This window comes from Macaca mulatta, chromosome 8 (genome assembly GCF_049350105.2).
Source record: "Macaca mulatta isolate MMU2019108-1 chromosome 8, T2T-MMU8v2.0, whole genome shotgun sequence".
In the NCBI taxonomy this organism is placed as follows: domain Eukaryota; kingdom Metazoa; phylum Chordata; class Mammalia; order Primates; family Cercopithecidae; genus Macaca; species Macaca mulatta.
This window is the reverse complement of record NC_133413.1, coordinates 77145395-77165401: the sequence shown is the minus strand read 5'-3', so window position 1 is coordinate 77165401 and position 20007 is coordinate 77145395. Positions and strand designations below refer to the sequence as shown.

The 20007-nt window shown below is 41.0% G+C and overlaps 1 protein-coding gene across 14 annotated transcripts in view; it reads right to left on the bottom strand.

Annotated features, from left to right (window-relative positions):
• Positions 1-6623: 6623 nt before the first annotated feature.
• ADHFE1 (alcohol dehydrogenase iron containing 1) overlaps positions 6624-20007 on the bottom strand; it is a 36564-nt gene continuing 23180 nt past the window's right edge. For 9 of the 14 annotated variants that reach the window (XM_077943700.1, XM_077943697.1, XM_077943696.1 and 6 more), the window contains 4 exons: positions 18743-18821; positions 18472-18568; positions 15019-15176; positions 6624-7153 (listed from right to left, as the gene is read on the bottom strand). In XM_077943700.1, the coding sequence (XP_077799826.1) occupies positions 7070-7153; positions 15019-15176; positions 18472-18568; positions 18743-18821 (418 nt within the window). In that variant the 3' untranslated portion in view covers positions 6624-7069. Of the gene's footprint in view, positions 7154-14809; positions 14889-15018; positions 15177-18471; positions 18569-18742; positions 18822-20007 lie in introns of all 14 variants that reach the window. The other 5 variants (XM_077943699.1, XM_077943694.1, XM_077943695.1 and 2 more) reach the window with 3 other exon arrangements.

The following is a 20007-nucleotide window of genomic DNA, read 5'->3' as shown; positions in this document are numbered from 1 at the left end:
TACCTCTTGGAGTCTCTGTTTTTAAAGTTTATCTGTCAAACAGAAATACCTGCACAGGTACCTAACAGAATTAAAATGAAAATAGAAAAGATTGCTCTGTTTCTTGATTACAAAAATAACCTAAATCCAGTAAATTAAGCATAAATATCAGAGAGTAAGAAAAGCTACCATGCTACTATAACACCTTCAAAAGATGACACAAATTCCTTAACTTGATAAAGAGGATCTATAAAAGACCTATAGCTAACATCATACTCAGTGTGAAAGTCTGAATGCTTTCCCCCTAGGACAGGGGACAGGACAAGGATATCTGCTCTCACCACTCTCATTCAACACAGTAGTGGAATAGTATGCCAGTGCAAAAATGCCAGGAAAGGAAATAAAAGGCATATACATTGGATACAAAGGAATAAAACTGTCCCTATTCACAGGTGGATAATTATAGAAAATCACAAGAAATCCACATGAAACTTCTAGGATTAATAAGTAGTGCAAAAAGTTTGCAGGATACAAGATCAACATACAAAAATCAATCACATTTCTGTGTACTAACAATGAACACGTGAAATCAAAATTCAAAGCACAATGACATTTACAATTGCTCCAAAGAAAATGAAATACTTAGGTAGAATTGTAACAGAACATATAGAGGATCTGTGTCCTGAAAATTTTAAAATGTTGATGAATTAAATCAAAGAAAACCTAAATAAATGCAGAGATATACTGGATTTGTGGATTGGAAGAATCAACATACTAAAAATGTCAGCTCTCACCAAATTATCAATAGGATTAATGCAGTTCCTATAAAATCCCAGCAAGAATATTTTGTCAACATAGATAAGGTTATCCTAAAATTTACATTGAAATGTGCAGGACTAGAATAGCTACGACAGTTTTGAAAAAGAAGGATAGGCCAGGCTACTTGGGAGGCTGAGGCAGGAGAGTCACTTGAACCTGGGAGGTGGAGGTTGCAATGAGCCAAGATCATGCCATTGCACTCCAGCCTGGGCAACAAGAGTGAAACTCTGTCTCAAAAAAAAAAAAAAAAAAAAAAAAAAGAAAGAAAGAAAGAAAAAGAAAAAGAAGGATAAAGGAGAGGAATCGCTCTACCAGTGTTAAAGATTACTATTTAGCTGTAGTAATAATCAAAACAGGGTGGTATTGGTGGAGACAGACACATGCACTAGAACACAACAGGGAACCTAGAAGCAGAACCACACAAATATGCCCAACTGATTTATGACAAAGGTATAAAAACAATTCAATGGATGGAAGAGTATCTTTTCCACAAATGAACACATGATACTACAGATAGCCCAGGTGTGCTCATGTGTGCATGCATACACACACTCCCCCCGTCAAATCTCACACCTTATACACAAATTAACTCAAAGTAGATCACAGACTTACATGTGAAACTAAAAGTTTTAGGAAAACACTTAAGAGAAAATCTTGAGATTTATGGGTAGGTAGAGTTCTTTGACTTGACATCAAAAGCATGATGAATAAAAAGGAAAAGGTGGTAAATTGAACTTCATCAAATTAAGAACCTTTCGTCTGTGAAAGACCTTGTAAGAGAATAAAAAGACAAGCCACAGACTGGGAGAAAAGATTCGTAAACCACATATCTAAGAAAAAACTTGTATTTAGAATATATAAAGCATCATCACAATTCAACAGTAAAAAACAAAACAAAACAATCCAATTAGAAGATGGGCAAAAGACATGAACAGACATTTCAACACAAAGGAGATACAGATAGCAAATCAGCATGTGAAAAGATGTTCAGCATCACATGCCATTAGAGAAACACAAATTAAAACCACAATGAGGCTGGACGCAGTAGCTCCTGCCTGTAATCCCAGCACTTTGAGGGGCCAAGGTGGGGGGATCCCCTGAGGCCAGGAGTTTGCGACTAGCCTGGCCAACATGGTGAAACCTTGTCTCTACTAAAAATGCAAAAATTAACTGGGCGTAGTGGCAACACGCCTGTAATTTCAGCTACTGGGGAGGCTGAGGCAGGAGAATCGCTTGAACCCGGGAGGCAGAGGTTGTGGCGAGCCCAGATCGCATCATTGCACTCCAGCCTGGGGGACAGAGTGAAGCTCTGTCTGAGAAGAAAAAAAAAAAAAAAACCACACACACACACTGAGAGCTCACTACATACCTACCAGCAACACCAAAATAAAATAAAATATAGTGGCTTGTTTGACAAGCATTATTCTCTTTTCCCACATGCAATAGATGGTATGAAGTTCACCCTGGTCCCAGGTAAATGTTGCCAAAGCCATTATGGGACCTATGTGCACAGTCACAAAGGTTTGAGAGGTTTCTGATTAGAGAAGCAACTTAGACCCTTGGAAGGGATCTTGGTGGAGGTAGTTCTTTGGTCTCACTCACCTCCCTTGCAGTGCAGCAAATCATTTCACTCACAGGCCTGAGTGGTTTTAGAACACCCTTGTAGGAAAGAATATATGTTACTCCCTTGGGTCTTTTTTCTTGGCCAGCAAAACTGAAGACCATGAAAGTAATAACACAGACCTATAGGCTTAGGGGCCCATAGAGGGCTCTAGAAGGAAAAAAAAAGTAAGTAAAAAAGAGATTTGGGGGTCTTAAAATTTCACTTAAGAGGCAAGGATATAACACCAAATTTTTGTAAGTTTGTTTGAAAATTGTAATCCCTGTGAACTGTTAAGCTGTACTGACATAAAAAAAAAAAACACACCACTGACTTGCAGGTTGGCACAAATAGTCTAGTCTGGTCCATACTTGCAAATGAACATTGTTTCATTTCTTGTTGCTTTGAACTAGTATTTATTTTGCAGAGAAGATTGAATGAGAGGGGAAGCAACATTTAAGGCAATTCTGAGTTATATATAATTTGACACTGTGAACTAAGAGTCATAAAAATATCTACACCAGGCCACGTGTGGTGACTCATGACTGTAATTCCAGCACTTTGGGAGGCCAAGGTGGGAAGATCACTTGAGGCCAGGAGTTTGAGATCAGCTTGGGCAACATAGCGAGACCCTATCTCTACAAAAAAAAATTTAAAAATTAGTCAAGTGTGATGGTGCTTGCATATACTCCCAGCTACTGGGGAAGCTAAGGCAGGAGAATCTCTTGAGCCCATGAGTTTGAGGTTACAGTGAGCTATGACCATGTACTGCACTTCATTGCGGGTGACAGAATGAGACCTTATCTCTTAAAAAAAAAAAAAGAAAAAGGAAAAAAAATCTATATTGTAATGTTGAAATTGACTGTAGGGGAACCTAACCTGTGAAATTAATTTAGAATGTGAAAAAAGCCATATAAACATTATTCATCTATTCATTGCTAAGTTATTGGTAGGAGTAAAAATTTGGAAGCAATTTGATGACCTCTAATAAGAATAAATTATTAAATTCTTATTTAATAAACTATTACATACATTTGCATATGATTATGAAGATTATGCAGCAACACGGAAAATCCTTAAAATGTCATGTCTTAAGAGAAAAGAGCTGAAGATTACACCATCCAAATGAAAAAGATGGAAAGGAAATATATCAAATGTTAACAGCTGTGTTTGGGTAATAGGATGATTAGTTGTTTTTTTCTTCCTTTTCTCTCATGATTATTTTAATCAGTTTCCAATTTTATAAATTGGAAAATCAATTTAAAGCACCCAACTGAAAAAGACAAAAACTTGGAGCCAGAAAGAATGAAGTGCAGTTACTTTGAAGTTAGCTGTTGTGCGCATATCTTCATGAGGCATTTCACAGGGGACGAAATCTCAAAACAGTTATTGCAATTTGTTAGGCGATTGCATTTATTCTGAGAGTGATTGGAGTGGTTAGAAAAACAGTGGAATAATAGCACGAGAAACTAGACCCTCCCACCCCCAGCTGCCAGTAATTCAACCTAGGGCTTTAAGAACCAATTTCTGTCCATTCAAAGTGTGCTTGGCCCTGGAGACTGCCTCCCCCAGGCCATTGTGATGGTGATGGCCTGGTCCCTTCAACAGCTCCCTGAGGACCAGGCACTTACTGGCAGAGCCTGGGCAGCTGTCTGGCGTGGTGTTGCGGGTCGTCGGAGACTCGCAGCCTGTGCAACGATGACCTGGAGGTGAACAGTCCCCTTTCTCATACCTACTCCCTGGAGGCAACAGCCCCCTCATTAGGGTACGGTTTCTAATCCAAACAACCATTAATCTTTCTCAGGGTTAAAAGGCCAGGAAAGCAATTTTTGCGCATTCGCGCTATTTTGATACTGTACTTGTCTGTATTTTACAAGAGCAGACTTACTTCAATGACCACTTGAAAACACCCCACAGCTGTGTCCACAGCTACTCAAACAATGCCAAGCCCAACATAGCCCTTCCTGTGCATAGAGAGAGACAGGAGTGCCAAATGAGCCAGCTATTTATTGTGGGACTCAACAATAACATAGAAACATGACCTATTTGGAACAAATCAGTATTCTGTATCAAAAAATAAATTAGGTATATGCATATATTTTAAGTGAAAATGCCACCATATTATGATAGTTTCATGAACATAGTATTTTTCAAACTCTTGAATACCATTCTATTAAATGTCCTTGCCTTGGTAAGTATTTTAATCCATATAAATGGAGTGGTGGCTCTTAAGAATTTTTCTTAAAGAAAATCTAAAGAAAAATAGGCTACAGAATTAGAAAAAATACACTTAATTATAGTCTCTGAAACATGAAAGTGTTTGATTTACAGAAATGGGCCTAATCTAGCTTATCCTCTTTTAATAGCTAGTGAGTCACAAAACTCACCTTTTCCATATTCTCTAATTGTAAGGGACAGAATGATGGGTATCAAGATAAAAACACTGAGGCTTCCTAAATCTGTTCTTCATGCTTGACCTTTAAATTCTTCCTCTACAGAGTCATCATCAATATGAATACCAAACACTCCTCTTGGTGAGTCACATTTAGACGTCTGGCTACTGTTAGCAAAGGCATTGAACATTTGAGGCGGGGTGGGGGGAGAATGCATATTTGTATCTCAAATTATTTTACATCAAATTTTCCCAATTCAAAAATCTCACATTAAGTACCAGGTAATACATAAAACCTAGTCATAGTATTTTCTTTCTTTCTTTTCTTTTTTTTTGACGGAGTTTTGCTCTGTTGCCCAGGATAGAGTGCAGTGATGTGGTCTCCACTCACTGCAACCTCCACCTCCCAGGTTCAAGTGATTTTCATGCCTCAGCCTCCCGAGTAGCTAGGACTACAGGTATGTACCACCACACCCAGCTAATTTTTGTATTTTTTGTAGATATGGGGTTTCACCATGCCACGTTGCCCAGGCTGGTCTCAAAACTCCTGGACTCAAGCAATCCTCCTGCCTCAGCCTCCACTGTGCCCGGTCTCATAGCATTTTCAACCTGGAAGAGGCCTTGGTTGAATGAACTAAGAATCAGACAAAACTGAAATAAAATCCTGGGCCCTTGAACCCTAGCCTAATGCTCTTCTAATAATGTCATATCACATTGCGGAATGTATTATAAGTGTTCTCAAACTTTAAAAAGAAACAACAACAAAAACAACTTATTCACCAGAGGATTGGTCTCTAATATTTTACCCTTGTGGATTTGTTTTTACCTTTTAAATATGTTACTAGTATTTTTATAAAATAAGATGAATCTGACCTAAAACATTAAAATGACATTCTTCTTTCCTCTCCCTTCCCTTTTGAAAAAATTAGAAAAGTAATACAAGCTTGTAACAAATCCAAACAATACAGAAGTTTATAAAATAAAAAATGAGGCTGGGAGTGGTGTTTCATGCCTGTAATCCCACCACTTTGGGAGGCCAAGGTGGGAGGGTCACTTGAGCTCAGGAGTTTGAGACCAGCCTGGGCAACATGGTGACACCCTGTCTCTACAAAAAAATACAAAAATAAATAAATAAGTAAATAAATAAATAAATAAATAAATAAATAAATAAGCCAGGCGTGGTGGTGCATGCCTGTAGTCCCAGCTACTCAGCAGGTTGAGGTGGGAGGATCATGCCTGTATTCCCAGCACTTTTGGAGGTTGAGGCAGGAGGATTGCTTGAGGTCAGGAGTTCGAGACCAGCCTGGTCAACACGGTGAAACCCCATCTCTACTAAAAATACAAAAATTAGCCAGGTGTGATGGTGGGTGCCTGTAATCCCAGCTACTCAGGAGGCTGAGGCAGGAGAATTGCTTGAACCCGGGAGGCGGAGGTTGCAGTGAGCCAAGATCGCACCATTGCACTCCAGCCTGGGCGACAGAGCGAGACTCCGTCTCAAAAAAAAATAAAAAATAAAAAATAAAAATAAAATAAAATAAAATAAAATAAAGTGAACATTTTATCTTAGTTCTCCACACCCCAAATTCCATTTCTCCAGTGATAACGTTTAACATTTTGATGTGTGTCTTCCCTTTGTATGTATATGTAGATATATGTTTATGTATAGTTGAAAAAATAAAAATCAGATCATACTAATATATAATTATTCAGTAGCTTACTTTCTGCAAGCTTCCCAGTATATTATGGACACATTTCCAAGAGATTTACTTCATCTTTATTAACAGTACCATAGTATTCCACTGTCTAGTATACTATAAATAATGAACGCTTAAGGTTGTTTCAAATATTTTATTATTAGAAAAGTGCTGCCAGAAATATCCTTGCCATGCTTCTGTATGTACTGGTGCTAATGTTCCTATCAGACAAATTTCTAGACATGCAGTGAATTACTAGGCATAGGAAATATAATTTACACTTTTGAGTTTTTGCTCATTTGCTCATGAAGCAGGGGCAGAGTATTCTGTGTGGGGTTTGGTACAGGAACACTGACCCCCGAAGTCAACCCTGGGGGTCTAACATAGTGGTCATTTGTCCAGCCTGTTTTATGGAAGGAGCTGGACTCTGAGCTTTGGGGAATTTCTTGCAAGATAAATTTATATCCCACCTATACTGGTAACAGCTAAGTTATGCCAAAGATGAAAAGACAAAGCCCTAGCTAAATCAGTTCTTGCTCTCAGCACTACAATGGCCAGTGGTAATTCTTTCAGTTAAAATGACAACTAATACAGTTTCATTGAAGCTTCAAACAGGGCAGCCAGATCCTCTTCTGACTGGGGACGGGGTGCAAGCTTGGTGACCCTTTCCTGAAACAGTAAATGAAAGGAGTTACCCAGGGCTTTGAAAAGGCAGTTTGTAAAAGCTACAAAGTTATGGAAATTAACTTGGTCATAAGAATAAATGACTTGATAAATGCTGTATCTTTAAAAACGGTATTTCTCATATGCTTCATATGACTGGACCCCCAGCTCGGAGGTTTATCACATATCACATCATACCTCTTTCCCCACAGAGCTTTCAAAAGCCACTGCCCTTTGCCTTATGCCCTGGCAACAGCCTTCTGCCCAAACCAACCTTGGGAAAAACACCCCTATCATGACAAAACTAGGTCAGTCAACAACCTCTGCCAGGTTCTCCGTACGCACAGAGCTCTGTCCTGGGCACAACCAGTGCTGTCAAGGAAGACAGAACTGGGTCATCCCCGACATCTAAGACCATGTATTTTGCAACTTGGACTTAAGGTATATTCAAAAGGACTTCAGTAGAACATTAACTTTCATGCTATGTGCAACAAGTGACTCCATTTTTTTCTATTAACTAAGGTTTCATCTCTGCGTTCCCAAGTAAATCCAGTGATTTTTTAATTGCTCCAACGATTATTGAGTCAATTCAGCAAAGACACCCAGCACATCCTACTTCTGTTTATATTCTGGTCAGTAGCTTCTCGGGGACAGGGGCTAAAAGGTACAGCGATGACTCACTCCCCTGGTGCCTGTATGAAACTGAGGAATGTCCAATTTGAGGTTCCATTTTCACGGGTCTCTGGGCATGTTTTCTGTTGCTGGCATGTGTTTGGGAGTGTAGCTGGTGGAAGGGAAGCTTGTGAGGCCAGGGGCTCAGCTGTGTGCGCTGCTTTCTGCCCTGCGCCTACCGAAGGGCTTGACACAGTAAGTAGATGCTCAACAGTTATCTGCTGAATTAGTGAAGATGGTGTGGAGGGGATACTGGCATCTCAAAGTTCACATATACAAGATAGAACTCTGACTCTCCCACCCCACCGCTCCTCCCATTTTCTCATCTCAGAAATGACACCCAATAGCTCAGGCAAAACCCAGAAGCCAACCTTGATTCCCCTTTCCCTTGCTCTGCAAGTTCAACTCATCAGCAAGAGTGTCAGTCCTACCTCCAAAATGAAGCCCCAGTCGGAGCGCTTCTCACCTCCTGTGGTACCACAACCAGCATCCAGGGCACTGCTATCACTCACCTGTCCAGCTTGAAAACCTTCCTAAAATGTCTGTTTCCACTTTTGCTCCATTCTTGCCCCGCAGAGGTCATTCTCCCCACAGCAGCCAAAGTGATTTTTTTCCAGTATAAACTGAATCCTACCACTCCTGTGCTTAATGTTCGCAGATAAATTCCCGTGGCAATTACAACAAAACCATGGCCTCTAAGGCTACCCTGATCTGGCTCTGTTTCCCACCCCAGCTCTAACACCTCACTTAGTCCCACCATCCCTTTTAAGTTCCTTGAACATGCTAACCTTGACCCTGCCCCAGGGCCTTCCCCTCTGCCTGGAAAGCATTGCCCTATCATCCTGCACCTTCCCAACAGCCTGGCTGGAGTTCTCTCCACACTTTCCCCATGAGATCACTCTCTATTTCATTATGCAGATTTTCCTTCATACACTAATCATTATCTGAAATGATTTCATTTGTATCTTATTTATAGATGTTCACTGTCTCCCCTCACTAGAAGGTAAGCTTCACAAAGGAGAAAAGGGACTTTATTTTCCTTCTGTTAGTGTACCATACAATGCATGGTATACAGTAGGCACTCAATCAATATTTGTCAGGTAAAAGGAATGAAAAGAAGGATGGATGTATTCAAAAAATTCACTCAAAATGGATAAAAAACCTAAATGTAAGAGCTAGAACCCTAAAACTCTTAGAAGAATAATTAGGGAAAAATCTTCAAGATATTGGATTTGGCAATGATTTCTTGGATATAACACTGGAAGCACAGGGAGTCCAGTGCAGTGGTTCACACCTATAAGCCCAGCACTTTGGGAGGCTGAGGCAGCCGGATCACTTGAGGTCAGGAGTTCGAGACCAGCCTGGCCAACATGGTGAAACCCTGTCTCTACTAAAAATACACACACACACACACACACACAAATCAGCTGGGTGTGGTGGCGGACAGCTGTAATACCCCCTACTCAGGAGGCTGAGGCAGGAGAATCGCTTGAGCCTGGGAGACGGAGGTTGCAGTGAGCTGAGACTGCGCCACTGCACTCCAACCTGGCCAACACAGCAAGACTCTGTCTCTAAAAAAAAAAAGAAAAAAGAAAAAGCACAGGAGGAAAAAAAACAGATAAACTAGACTGAATAAAATTTTAAAACTTTTGTGCATCAAAGGACACTGTCAAGAAAGTGAAAAGACAACAAAATTTTTAAAAATTGCAAATCATATATCTGATAAGGGATTAATATTCAGGATATAAAAATTATTCTGGTTGGGCACGGTGGCTCATGTCTGTAATCCAAGCACTTTGGGAGGCTGAGGTGGGAGGATCACGAGGTCAAGAGATCGAGACCATCCTGGCCAACAAAGTGAAACCCCGTCTCTACTAAAAACACAAAAATTAGCTGGGTGTGGTGGCGTGCACCCGTAGTCCCAGCTACTCAGAGGCTAAGGCAGGAGAATTGCTTGAACCCAGGAAGTGGAGGTTGCAGTGAGCCAAGATCGCACCACTGCACTCCAGCCTGGTGACACAGCGAGAATCTGTCTCAAAAAAAAAAAAAAAAAAAAAATTTCTTCTTGCAACTCACCAACAAAAAACCTCAAACAGCTCAATTCAAAAATGGGCATAGGACTTGATTAGTTATTTCTCCAAAGAATATATATAAATAGCCAATAAGCACATGAAAAGATGCTTACCATCCTTAGTCATCTGAGAAATGCAAATCAAAACAATAAGATACCACTTCACACCATTAGAATAGCTATTATACACACACACAAAAAGAAAAATAACAAGTGTTGTTGAAGATGTGAAGAAACTGAAGCCCTGGTGCACTGTTAATGGAAATGTAAAATGGTGCAGCCACTACAGAAAACAGTTCAGCAGTTCCTCAGAAAGTTAAACATAGAGTTACTACATGATACAATAATCCTACTCCTAGGTATGTACCCCCAAAGAATTGAAAGCAGGGACTCAAGTAGATACTTGTACACCAATATTCATCACAGCATTATTCATAACAGTCAAAAGGTGGAAACAACCCAAGTGTCTATCAATAGGTAAATGTATAACCAAAATGTAGTATATCCATACAATGGAATATTATTCAGCCATAAAAAAGGAATAAAATTCTGACACATGCTACAACGTGGATGAACACTAACGGCTCTGTGCTGGGTGAAATGAGCCAGTCACAAAAGGACAAATATTGTATGATTTCACTTACATGAGGTACCCAGGATAGGCAAATTCATGGGGACAGAAAGTAGGTCAGAGGTTCCCAAAGGCTAGGAGAAGGGGAGAATGGGGAGTTCGTGCTTAATAGACATACCACTTGTTTGGCATGATTAAAAAAAAAGTTCTGAAAATGGATAGTGGTGATGGTTGCACAACATTGTGCATGTACTTAATGGCATGGAATTGTACACTTAAAAATGGTTAAAATCCCCAGGAGGCAGAGCTTGGAGTAACCCGAGATCGCACCACTGCACTCCAGTCTGGGTGACAGAGCGAGACTCCGTTTAAAAAAAAAAAAAAAAGGTTAAAACGGTAAATTTTATGTTATACATATTTTATCACAATTTAACAGATAGTTAAAGAAGGAAGGAAAGAGAGGGACAGATGAGAGAGGGGAGGGGTAGGGGACAATGCCGATGAATATGGGTGAGGTAAAGACAATGTCACATCCCAGCAGATTTTTAAGAGACCCTAAGGAATTTTGGAAATCCATAGCAAGGCAGAGGGTCTCATTATGTATATGTTTGTGCAGGGTCAAGAACTGAAGTTCAGTGTTTGCCATAACTGCAGATGACGGCAAGTTACTTTGTTCATAATGGGAGAGAGTCTTATCTGATAAGCTTAAAGGCCCTTGACATGATCCTGTTTACTTTTGGTGGAGCAGTACAGGACTCTTAGAAGTACTTGAAGCCAATCCTGAGTTGAGTTCCTGTTTCGCATTTCTGGCCCCCAGTGATTGGTTAAACAGGACAAGGACATAAAGTTTTTGATATGCCCCTACACATATCAGCTCTGCCATATAAAAGCTAAACTCTCCCAGAATTAAGATGTGTTAAGCAATGATGTGCTATTATTTATGGGCATGTAAGACTGAAGGACAACTCATTAACATGGGCACGAAATAAATTCAGACATCTACCTTTAGCACATTCATAAAATAACAACATTTCAGCTGGCCTGTCTACCAGGGAGTGGAAGTGCTCATTTGGGTAGACAGCGCTCCTCAGTAATGAAATGTTTTGATTTGAAATGTAAATGTTTCTTTCCAGGGGTTTCAGAAATCCAGCTTGGAAGATTAATATATTCTTGCCTGCTCCCCTTGCAGCCTGGCTATGGCAGTTGAAAGCCTCTGTACACAGGGCTGCTATTAGCTGCCACCATTATGAGCTGTGTTTGGTCAAGAATACTGGCCTGGTTGTTCCTTCCAGAGAAAACCAATCCCTCACTGCTAAACAGAAAAGAACCTTCATCAAATGTCAACTACATTGAATAACCTTTCTGGTGATGTTCTTTGCAGGAGCCAGTATATTCTCACTACCTTAAATCCTGGAGATGCTAATAAGTGAAGATTAGTCTACTGCGTGTGTAAAACTCTGAAATGGCCACAGCATTCCTGTAAAACAGTCACTGCCATCAAACAAACAAACAAAATTCCATAGTAGTTATTCATCTGCAAAATGGACAAGCTTATTTCTAAGATTCCTACCAAAGTCCTATCAATCTGTGAATATATGTATATCTCAATCACGTAGACTCCAAGTGAACCTAGAGCTAGTTAATTAAAATTAACTCTATTTCTCTGAATCATGAAAACATGATCAGAGGGAAAAAGGCAGCAGATGCCTTAGGGTGCTTTATGAATACAGCTTGAGGAAAATCTGGCTTCCCACTTTAAGATACAACTTATATCCAAAAGATTCCATTTACCTCCCATCTTTTGTGAAATTAAGAAATTTGTTTTGTCCAATTAAAGTTTTGCTATCTGTGATTTCCCAGCATCGCATGTGCACGGAGGCATTCAGAGTGGTATCTAATCAACTTGCTATTGAGTGTTCATTTAGTGCTATTTGAGTGGTCTCAAATGTTAGGCTGGATCTGCTGCTGTGTGGAATCGCTTCGAAAGTGACAGTCTGGGCCGTGTGTGGTGGGTCACGCCTGTAATCCCAACACTTTGGGAGGCCATGGTGGGCAGATCACCTGAGGTCAGGAGTTCGAGACCAGCCTGGTCAATATGGTGAAACCCCATCTCTCCCAAAAATACAAAATGTAGCCGGGCATGGCGGTGTGTGCCTGTAATACCAGCTACTCAGGAGGCTGAGGCAGGAGAATCACTTGAACTCGGCAGGCAGAGGTTGCAATGAGCCAAAACTGCACCAATGCACTCCGGCCTGGGCAACAAGAGTGAAACTCTGTCTCAAAAACAAAAAACAAAACAAACAAACAAAAGAAAGTGACAGTCTGACCGCAGTAGAATTAGAACAGTAAACACCTGTCAGTGTGCACTGATGACCGGCAATCAAATGGCCAAGGATATCAGACAGTTTCATCTGAAAATCATGGATACCATTCTTGGAGGTGGACACACACATTTTCCTGAACAATTTCCTGGGCTAAACAAGCAGAACCTTTTGGAGGGCCCTTGGCAGGGTGGACAGTGTCACTGGGACCATGCCATAAAGCCAGAAGCTACATTAAAATTGCGGTGACTGTCAGGTACTGTGACTCATATTGATAATCCTAGGACTTTGGTAAGCTAAGGCAGGAGGATTTCTTGAGCTCAGGAATTCGAGACCAGCCTGGGTAACACAGTGAGACCTCATCCGTACAAAAAGTAAAAAATAATTAGCTGGGTGTGGTGGCACACACCTATAGTCTTGGCTACTCGGGAGGCTGAGGACAGAGGATCACTTGAGCCTGGGAGGTCAAGGCTGTGGTGAGCTATGATTATGCCACTGCACTCCAGCCCTGTCCCTCCCCTGGGAAAAATTCACTATGACCATTCAGTGTAGGGTGTCCCTGAGCTTTCACAGCTCCCCTGCCTTTGGTTGAGTCCTAGTCAGTATAAGGAAACTTCAAAAAGTTATCCCCAGTCAGCCATTAAAGCTTAGCTAGACAGAAGACTTAGGAGGAGAGCAATGGAGGTACGTGTTCATTTAATATGTTTACTAGCCTGTGCTAGGTGCAATGGAAAATGGATGAGCCAAGCAGACAGATTCCTGACCTCATAGAACTTACAGGCTGGTAGGTTTGGATAAAATAACCGTGAGGGCCTTAGAGGGTCTGATTTTTTTAGTGATTTGGTCCCTTGGACTTATGGGTTAGAATTAAGGGTTAGTCCAGGGTCTCTGCTATACTTTGAGACTCCTTTGTTTCTTGTTCATTTCTATTTCTAGATGCAATTGAATTCACTGAGCCTGAATCCAAATCAGGGAAACTGGTGGCTCATGGACTATGTTTCATTTGTGCATTGGAAACAGGGAATTCAACACAAACATCCAGATTGCTGATTTTTCTTGAGAGTTGGAAGTTCTACCAACATGGGGACCTGAATTTCTGCTTGGTGATGATAAACTGTAGCTGAGCTGCTCACCCAATTAGATGGGTCACAAATATTATCTTAAGTGAATGGTGAGGCTATCAACATTCTAAGCACTAGCAAAGTGGGGAGGAAGAAGCTACTTTGAGGCCCTTGCCTACTTGGAGTGGGGTGAGGGAAAAGCACCAGCACTTGTGGCAAGTGGGCTGCTGTGTGAGTGGATGTTTTAGCTGCTAACTCTGTTTCATGGTCAGGGAGAGATCCACAATGCCTTAGCAAGTGGCAGAAGATCCTTATCCTCATACCCTCATAGCATTGAGGTGACCTCTGCCTTTCCCATATTGGCCAGGAGGACTAAAGGAGTATTCTGGGCATGGTGACTATGGTGTGGTCCACCAATAAAGTGCTCATGCTCTGAGCTCTCTGCTTTATAGTGAATTGCAATGAACAGGACCTTGGCCTATTAGGATCTGATGTGCTAGCTCAAGAGAGGTCCACTGAGGGATCAGAGCTCTTCATGAGAACCTCGGAAGAGCAAACTTTACACCTAGTATGACTCTACTGAATTAGGGATGCAGCTCCATTTACATTCTTCACAAACATTTAAGAAATGAAACCAGATCCATAGTGACACAGGTATGTATCAAGTATACAATCTCCCACATTCGTCAAAAGCAATTTGGTGATAGTGTTAGTTGAAAGGCCATGCCTATTCTTCACAAAATAGTAGAGATCTGTAACTTTTTTACAATGGAAAATAATATTTTAATAATTTTCCATTGGTGGTCCTTTTGGAACAGCTTCACATAGTTATTTATAGGAGCCCTTCAAAGAACAGAAATGGGAAAAAGGGAAATTTTGCCATAGTTCAAGATCAGTTTGGTTGTTTTTGCCTTGAATTTTCATCAAGGATCCATCCCTTCATGAAAATTTTCATAAAAGCCTCACCTCAGCTATAGCTGTATGGATGAACAGAAAGGCGAGGGCCTGGCTCTGTTGCACCGGGAAAGGACAGAACTGCTGTCTGCTGTGGAAGAGATCCAAGAACCACCGGGGACCCCTGGTTTCCATCCCTGCTGGCCCACCACCAATGGAGCATGTCTTTCTGGGGGCGCTGGACTCCTTCGCAGGGAGTGAGGAGCGTGCCGGTCTCTTACCTGGGGCAGCGTTCCTTTCACTAGTGCAGGGATATCAGCTTTGGAGTAACCAACGGCTGCTAGGCCATCATCAACATCCAGATCAAATAAGAATTTGCGGAGCGTGTCTGCTAACACCAGCCCTGCATCTTGGATCCTGGTAGTGCGAGTATCAGCTCCTAGAAGACATAAAGCGCTGACTGTAGGGAGAGATGAAGAAACTGGCTCTGGGTGGTGTTCAGTCATAAGATCAGTGAATACACCATGCACACCCACGGGGTCTCCCTAACGCCCAGCACGGGGCCATGGTGTGCCTCCCCAGGAGGGCCAGAGTTGGCTGGGGAAGCTCACTTAGCTCTGATATTTCAGAGGGGCTCCAGGTCCTACATGCTGGCCCCTTGTGTGGTGGGAAGAAGAGGAATATAGACAAAAAAGAGATGTGCAGAAGGAGGCAAGAAAATCAGCTGGTGCTAGGATGGAGGAATGAGTATTTGAAGAACACATAGCTTATGTAATTTCAAGGCTTGGAATTTGCTGACATCTAGAGGTGTACGATATGCTCAACGTCTTTTCCCACAGCAACATCTTAGAAAAAGATAAATCCTTTGCAAACACCCTGTGAGACAAGCTTACAGAAGTACAAAAGCTCCAAAATTAACCAACAAAAACGAAGAAAATAAGCACGACAAAAATGGATTATGTGTGAACAGGGAAGAAAATTTTTCTCCTCTATAGCTATAAAACTTTTAATTTTAGATTCTGTTGCCAAAGGGCAGGGTAGGTTCCTCTAAATAAATATTGTAGAACCAGCTGGGCAGGACCAAGAATATGAAGGCTCTCAGAAAACAGTGTTTCATATGCAGATAATAATGGTATTGATGAAAGAAGATTCATAAGGGCAGAATTTTTACATGATTAGTAATTAGTAATTAAGAGGCCGGGCCTGGTGGCTCAATCTGTAATCCCAGCACTTTGGGAGGCTGAGGCAGGAGGATCACTTGAGTCCTGGAGTTCAAGACCAACGTGGGAGTGAGACCCTGTCTCTATTAAATATATGTATGTGTGTATATATATACACACACACATATATATACACATATATACATATACATATATACATATATACACACACATATAAATATATATGTATATACGTATATATACATATACGTATATATGTGTATATATGTATATATGTGTGTGTGTATATAATAAAAATTTAAAAATGCACATAATCATGGAAATGGCAATCTGGAAGACCCATGCAGGAGTTTCTGCCCTCAGGCAGGGTGACAAAGTTCCCAGAGGAAGGGAACTGATTTCACAACCCTTAGCACCCTGCATTCTCATGTATTCTAGCCAAACACATTCACTGCCAAGAAGTAAAGCCCTCTACAGAGTGTAGCATTATATGAAGTCTATGCAAAATGCCTCCCACTGTAGTCTAAGTTCACTTTCTCCTGTATTGTTCAAAAGGAGATCATGACTCCTATCACCTCCATATTGAAGCACATTATTAAATTGGTTTTTAGCTTTCTCTTCCATGACAGTGAGAACTCTTAGGAATCCAGGAAAAGGTATGAGTAGAACCAGATACAGGGTTGGCTGGGAGAGCAGCCGGATGAAAGGTAAACCTTGCCTGACAAGACCAGTCTGTATTACCCAGCGGCAGCTAAAATATGGATTAGGTGGAGTGGTGACACATGATACAAAGTTTATGAAGTTTTAATGTTCCTGGGAATGCTGCCATAAAACACACCATCGAAACCTCTGCATTTTCCTATGAAGTGTTACAGAAAAAAAGAGATGGTAGGAAAAAGAATACATGTCTAAAGCTAAGAAAATCTAAGATGACATGGAGAATCAAAATATTTCATAGTATGGGATAGCTAAGTGTAGATAACATTAAAATTTCCCATTCAGGAAGGAAGAATCAGTGGGTTCTTCCAGCCTGGAATCTAACAGAGGAACTCCCTTCTCAGCAGTGTTGCCAGTTGCCTGGAGTGTTAACTTTAAGTTCTCTAAGATTTTCCCATTTACCATAAATGTAGCCTATGATTTGAGCTCTCCACTTATTTACATGGTTTGAATATTTACAAAGGTAGCTGAGTCCCAAAATATGGCCGAACAACATCTCCAGTCCGAAAGAGAAAAGGGACACAGATTCTTGGCAAAGTTGCACTGTTTCCCCTCAGCACCCTCTGGGAAATGGAGCCCCTGGCCCCTCTCTGCCCTGGGCTTGTGTCATTAACATTCCCAGCACAGCACCTGGGGCTCAGCGGGAGCTCCTGCAGAAGGATGTCTGCGGTCCTTCCTACCTCCCTGGAAATAATCTCTCCAACGGCTGGGCTACGAGAGCATAATGAAGTTTTCTTTTTAGCCTTTCCCTTCCTGCCCTAACTAAACACAAGTGGCGGAATAAGATGTTTTGCAAGTTAATAAAATATTCAAGTCTACTTAAAAGAGTTCTTGTATTAGCAAAACACCAACATTTTACTTACCACTAAAGCTATCCTGAATATCATTTTATTTCTGGTAAGATTCAAAAGGTACTGTGGATGTCTTATTATTGACATTATTTATTCTACAGTATGGCAAACAGACTCCTCTTTCAGGATATTTTTATAAAGCTTCTAATTGATCAGGAGCTTTGCAGGCTTTGATGAAAAGAGTTTCTAGTTGTTTTGATTCTCTATAATTGGGAATTTACTCTTGCTTCCTGATATAGATTCATTTTATTATTGAACATAGCAAAAGTTATAACCTTAAAAAATAAAAATAATTATACTTTCTCTTGAGATAAAAACAGGAAACAGTATTACTACAAACGTAACAGATTCAATACTCTCAGAAGCATAATAATGACAGAATTTTAGTGCTAGATAGGGCTTTGGTCAAGTCACTGACATTTTAAATCAATATATTTATGTTTAAACGTGTTTTTAAAGAAACGGGATCTCACTGTATTGCCCAGGCTGGTCTCAAACTTCTGGGCTTAAGCTATCCTCCAGCCTCAGCCTCCCAAAGTGTTAGGATTACAAGTATGAGCTGCTGTGCCCAGCCTGACGTTTCATTATTAAGCTATTGCAAAGCAATATTTTTTGGTATTGTCCTTTATGGTTCTTTTTTTTTTTTTTTTTTTTTTTTTTTTTTTGAGAGGGAGTCTCACTCTGTCTCCCAGGCTGGAGTGCAGTGGCATGATAACAGCTCACTGCAGCCTCAACTTCCTGGGCTCAGGTGATTCTCCCACCTCAGTCTCCTGAGTGGTTGGGATTACAGGCTTGCACTACCATGCCCGGCTAATTTTTTTTTTTTTTTTTTTTTTGTAGAGATGGGGTTTTGCCATGTTGCCCTGGCTGGTCTCGAACTCCTGGGCTCAAGTGATCCACCCACCTCGGCCTCCCAAAATGCTGGGATTACAGGTGGGAGCCACCGTGCCTGGCCAGTCACAGAATTTTGAGTAATGGTTCATACCCAGTATTTCTGCTGTCTCCAGGTGTCGCTCTGGAAACATCTGGGCCGTGAAAGTGAACACCGCTGGGGACGTGAGCACCACAGAAAGGCCGTGGGGCTGGGGAGAAACGAAACACAGTGACCGGCAGATGACAAAGCTGTTCTTCCCTGCGTATTCTAGATATTAAGTTACTTTACCCCATACTCTGAGCAGGTGAGAATTGGCAAATACATTTATGGAAATTGGGAGGATTATAATATTTAATGAAATAATTTATTCTTATGATTTTACCACCAGTGGGTGATCCACATTGTAATCCTTTGCTTTATACGTCTTCACTAAACCTGAAATTGGGTAAGACATTCCATGGCTAGAAAAGAAAGAAAATCCTTATGTTGATACAGTTATAAATATTCAAGTCAACAATAGAAAGATACTCTTATGGGGATGCCTGTCACAGTCTCTAGACAGTATCATTACCTGAAAAAGTGATATGTTCTGTTTTCTTGGATATAAGGATATATTACGATGTCTGGGACATGTATGTAGTGCACTCATTAACAAAACCTCTGAAAATGGTCAAATTCAAATGCTTATGGAATTGTATGACATTAAAAAATATTGATCCAGAAGTAACTCCCTAAACCCATTAATTAACATTATGATCTCAAAGACTGGGGAATTCACTTTGAAGTTTCTGTAATAAGTTCTGGGCATGTGTTTTCTGTTTTTTCCTGGCAGCTCCTTGGCAGTGTGCTCCCAGATGATGTCGGGGGAATTTTTGAGTCAGGATGTGCTGTATTTGATGACGTGCAAGCTTGACCCACCAGTGATCTGCCCCGCCAGTAACTGACAGATCCCTTCAAATGTTACATACTCATGGAGTCCAATCAGAAATGATTATTCTAGCCTGACAGGCTATGTTAATCAGTTCTGGTTTGACTGATTTCTCTGGCCTGAATTCTACCCTAAGGATTTGTTTAGATTTAGTTGACATCAAGAAAAGGCATCATGGTTTTTGTTTTTACTGAAAAATTCTTTTTCTTTTCTTTTTTTTTTTTGTGATGGTATCTCAATCTGTCACCCAGGTTGAAGTGCAATGGTGTGATCATAGCTCAATGCAACCTTGACTTCCTGGGTTCAAGTGAGGAAGGATCCAGCCACCATGCTCAGTGAAAAAAATTTTATATCCTCCTGAAATATTGATGAACAAATAGGAAAATATTATAGTGTTTGTTGTTTTTGTTGTTTGAGTTTTTTTGAGACAGGGTCTCACTCTGTTGCCCGGGATGGAGTGGTGCAATCCTGGCTCACTGCTGCCTTGACCTCCCTGGCTTAAGCGATCCTCCCTCCTCAGGATGACTGAGACTACAGGTGTTTGGGTAGCTGGGACTACAGGCACGTACCACCACACCTGGCTAATTTTTGTATTTTCTTTTGTAGAGATGGGGTTTCACCATGTTGTCCAGGTTGGTCTTGAACTCCTGGGTTCAGTTCAAGGGATCCACCCAACTCGGCCTCCCAAAGAATTGGTATTACAGGTGTGAGCCACCGTG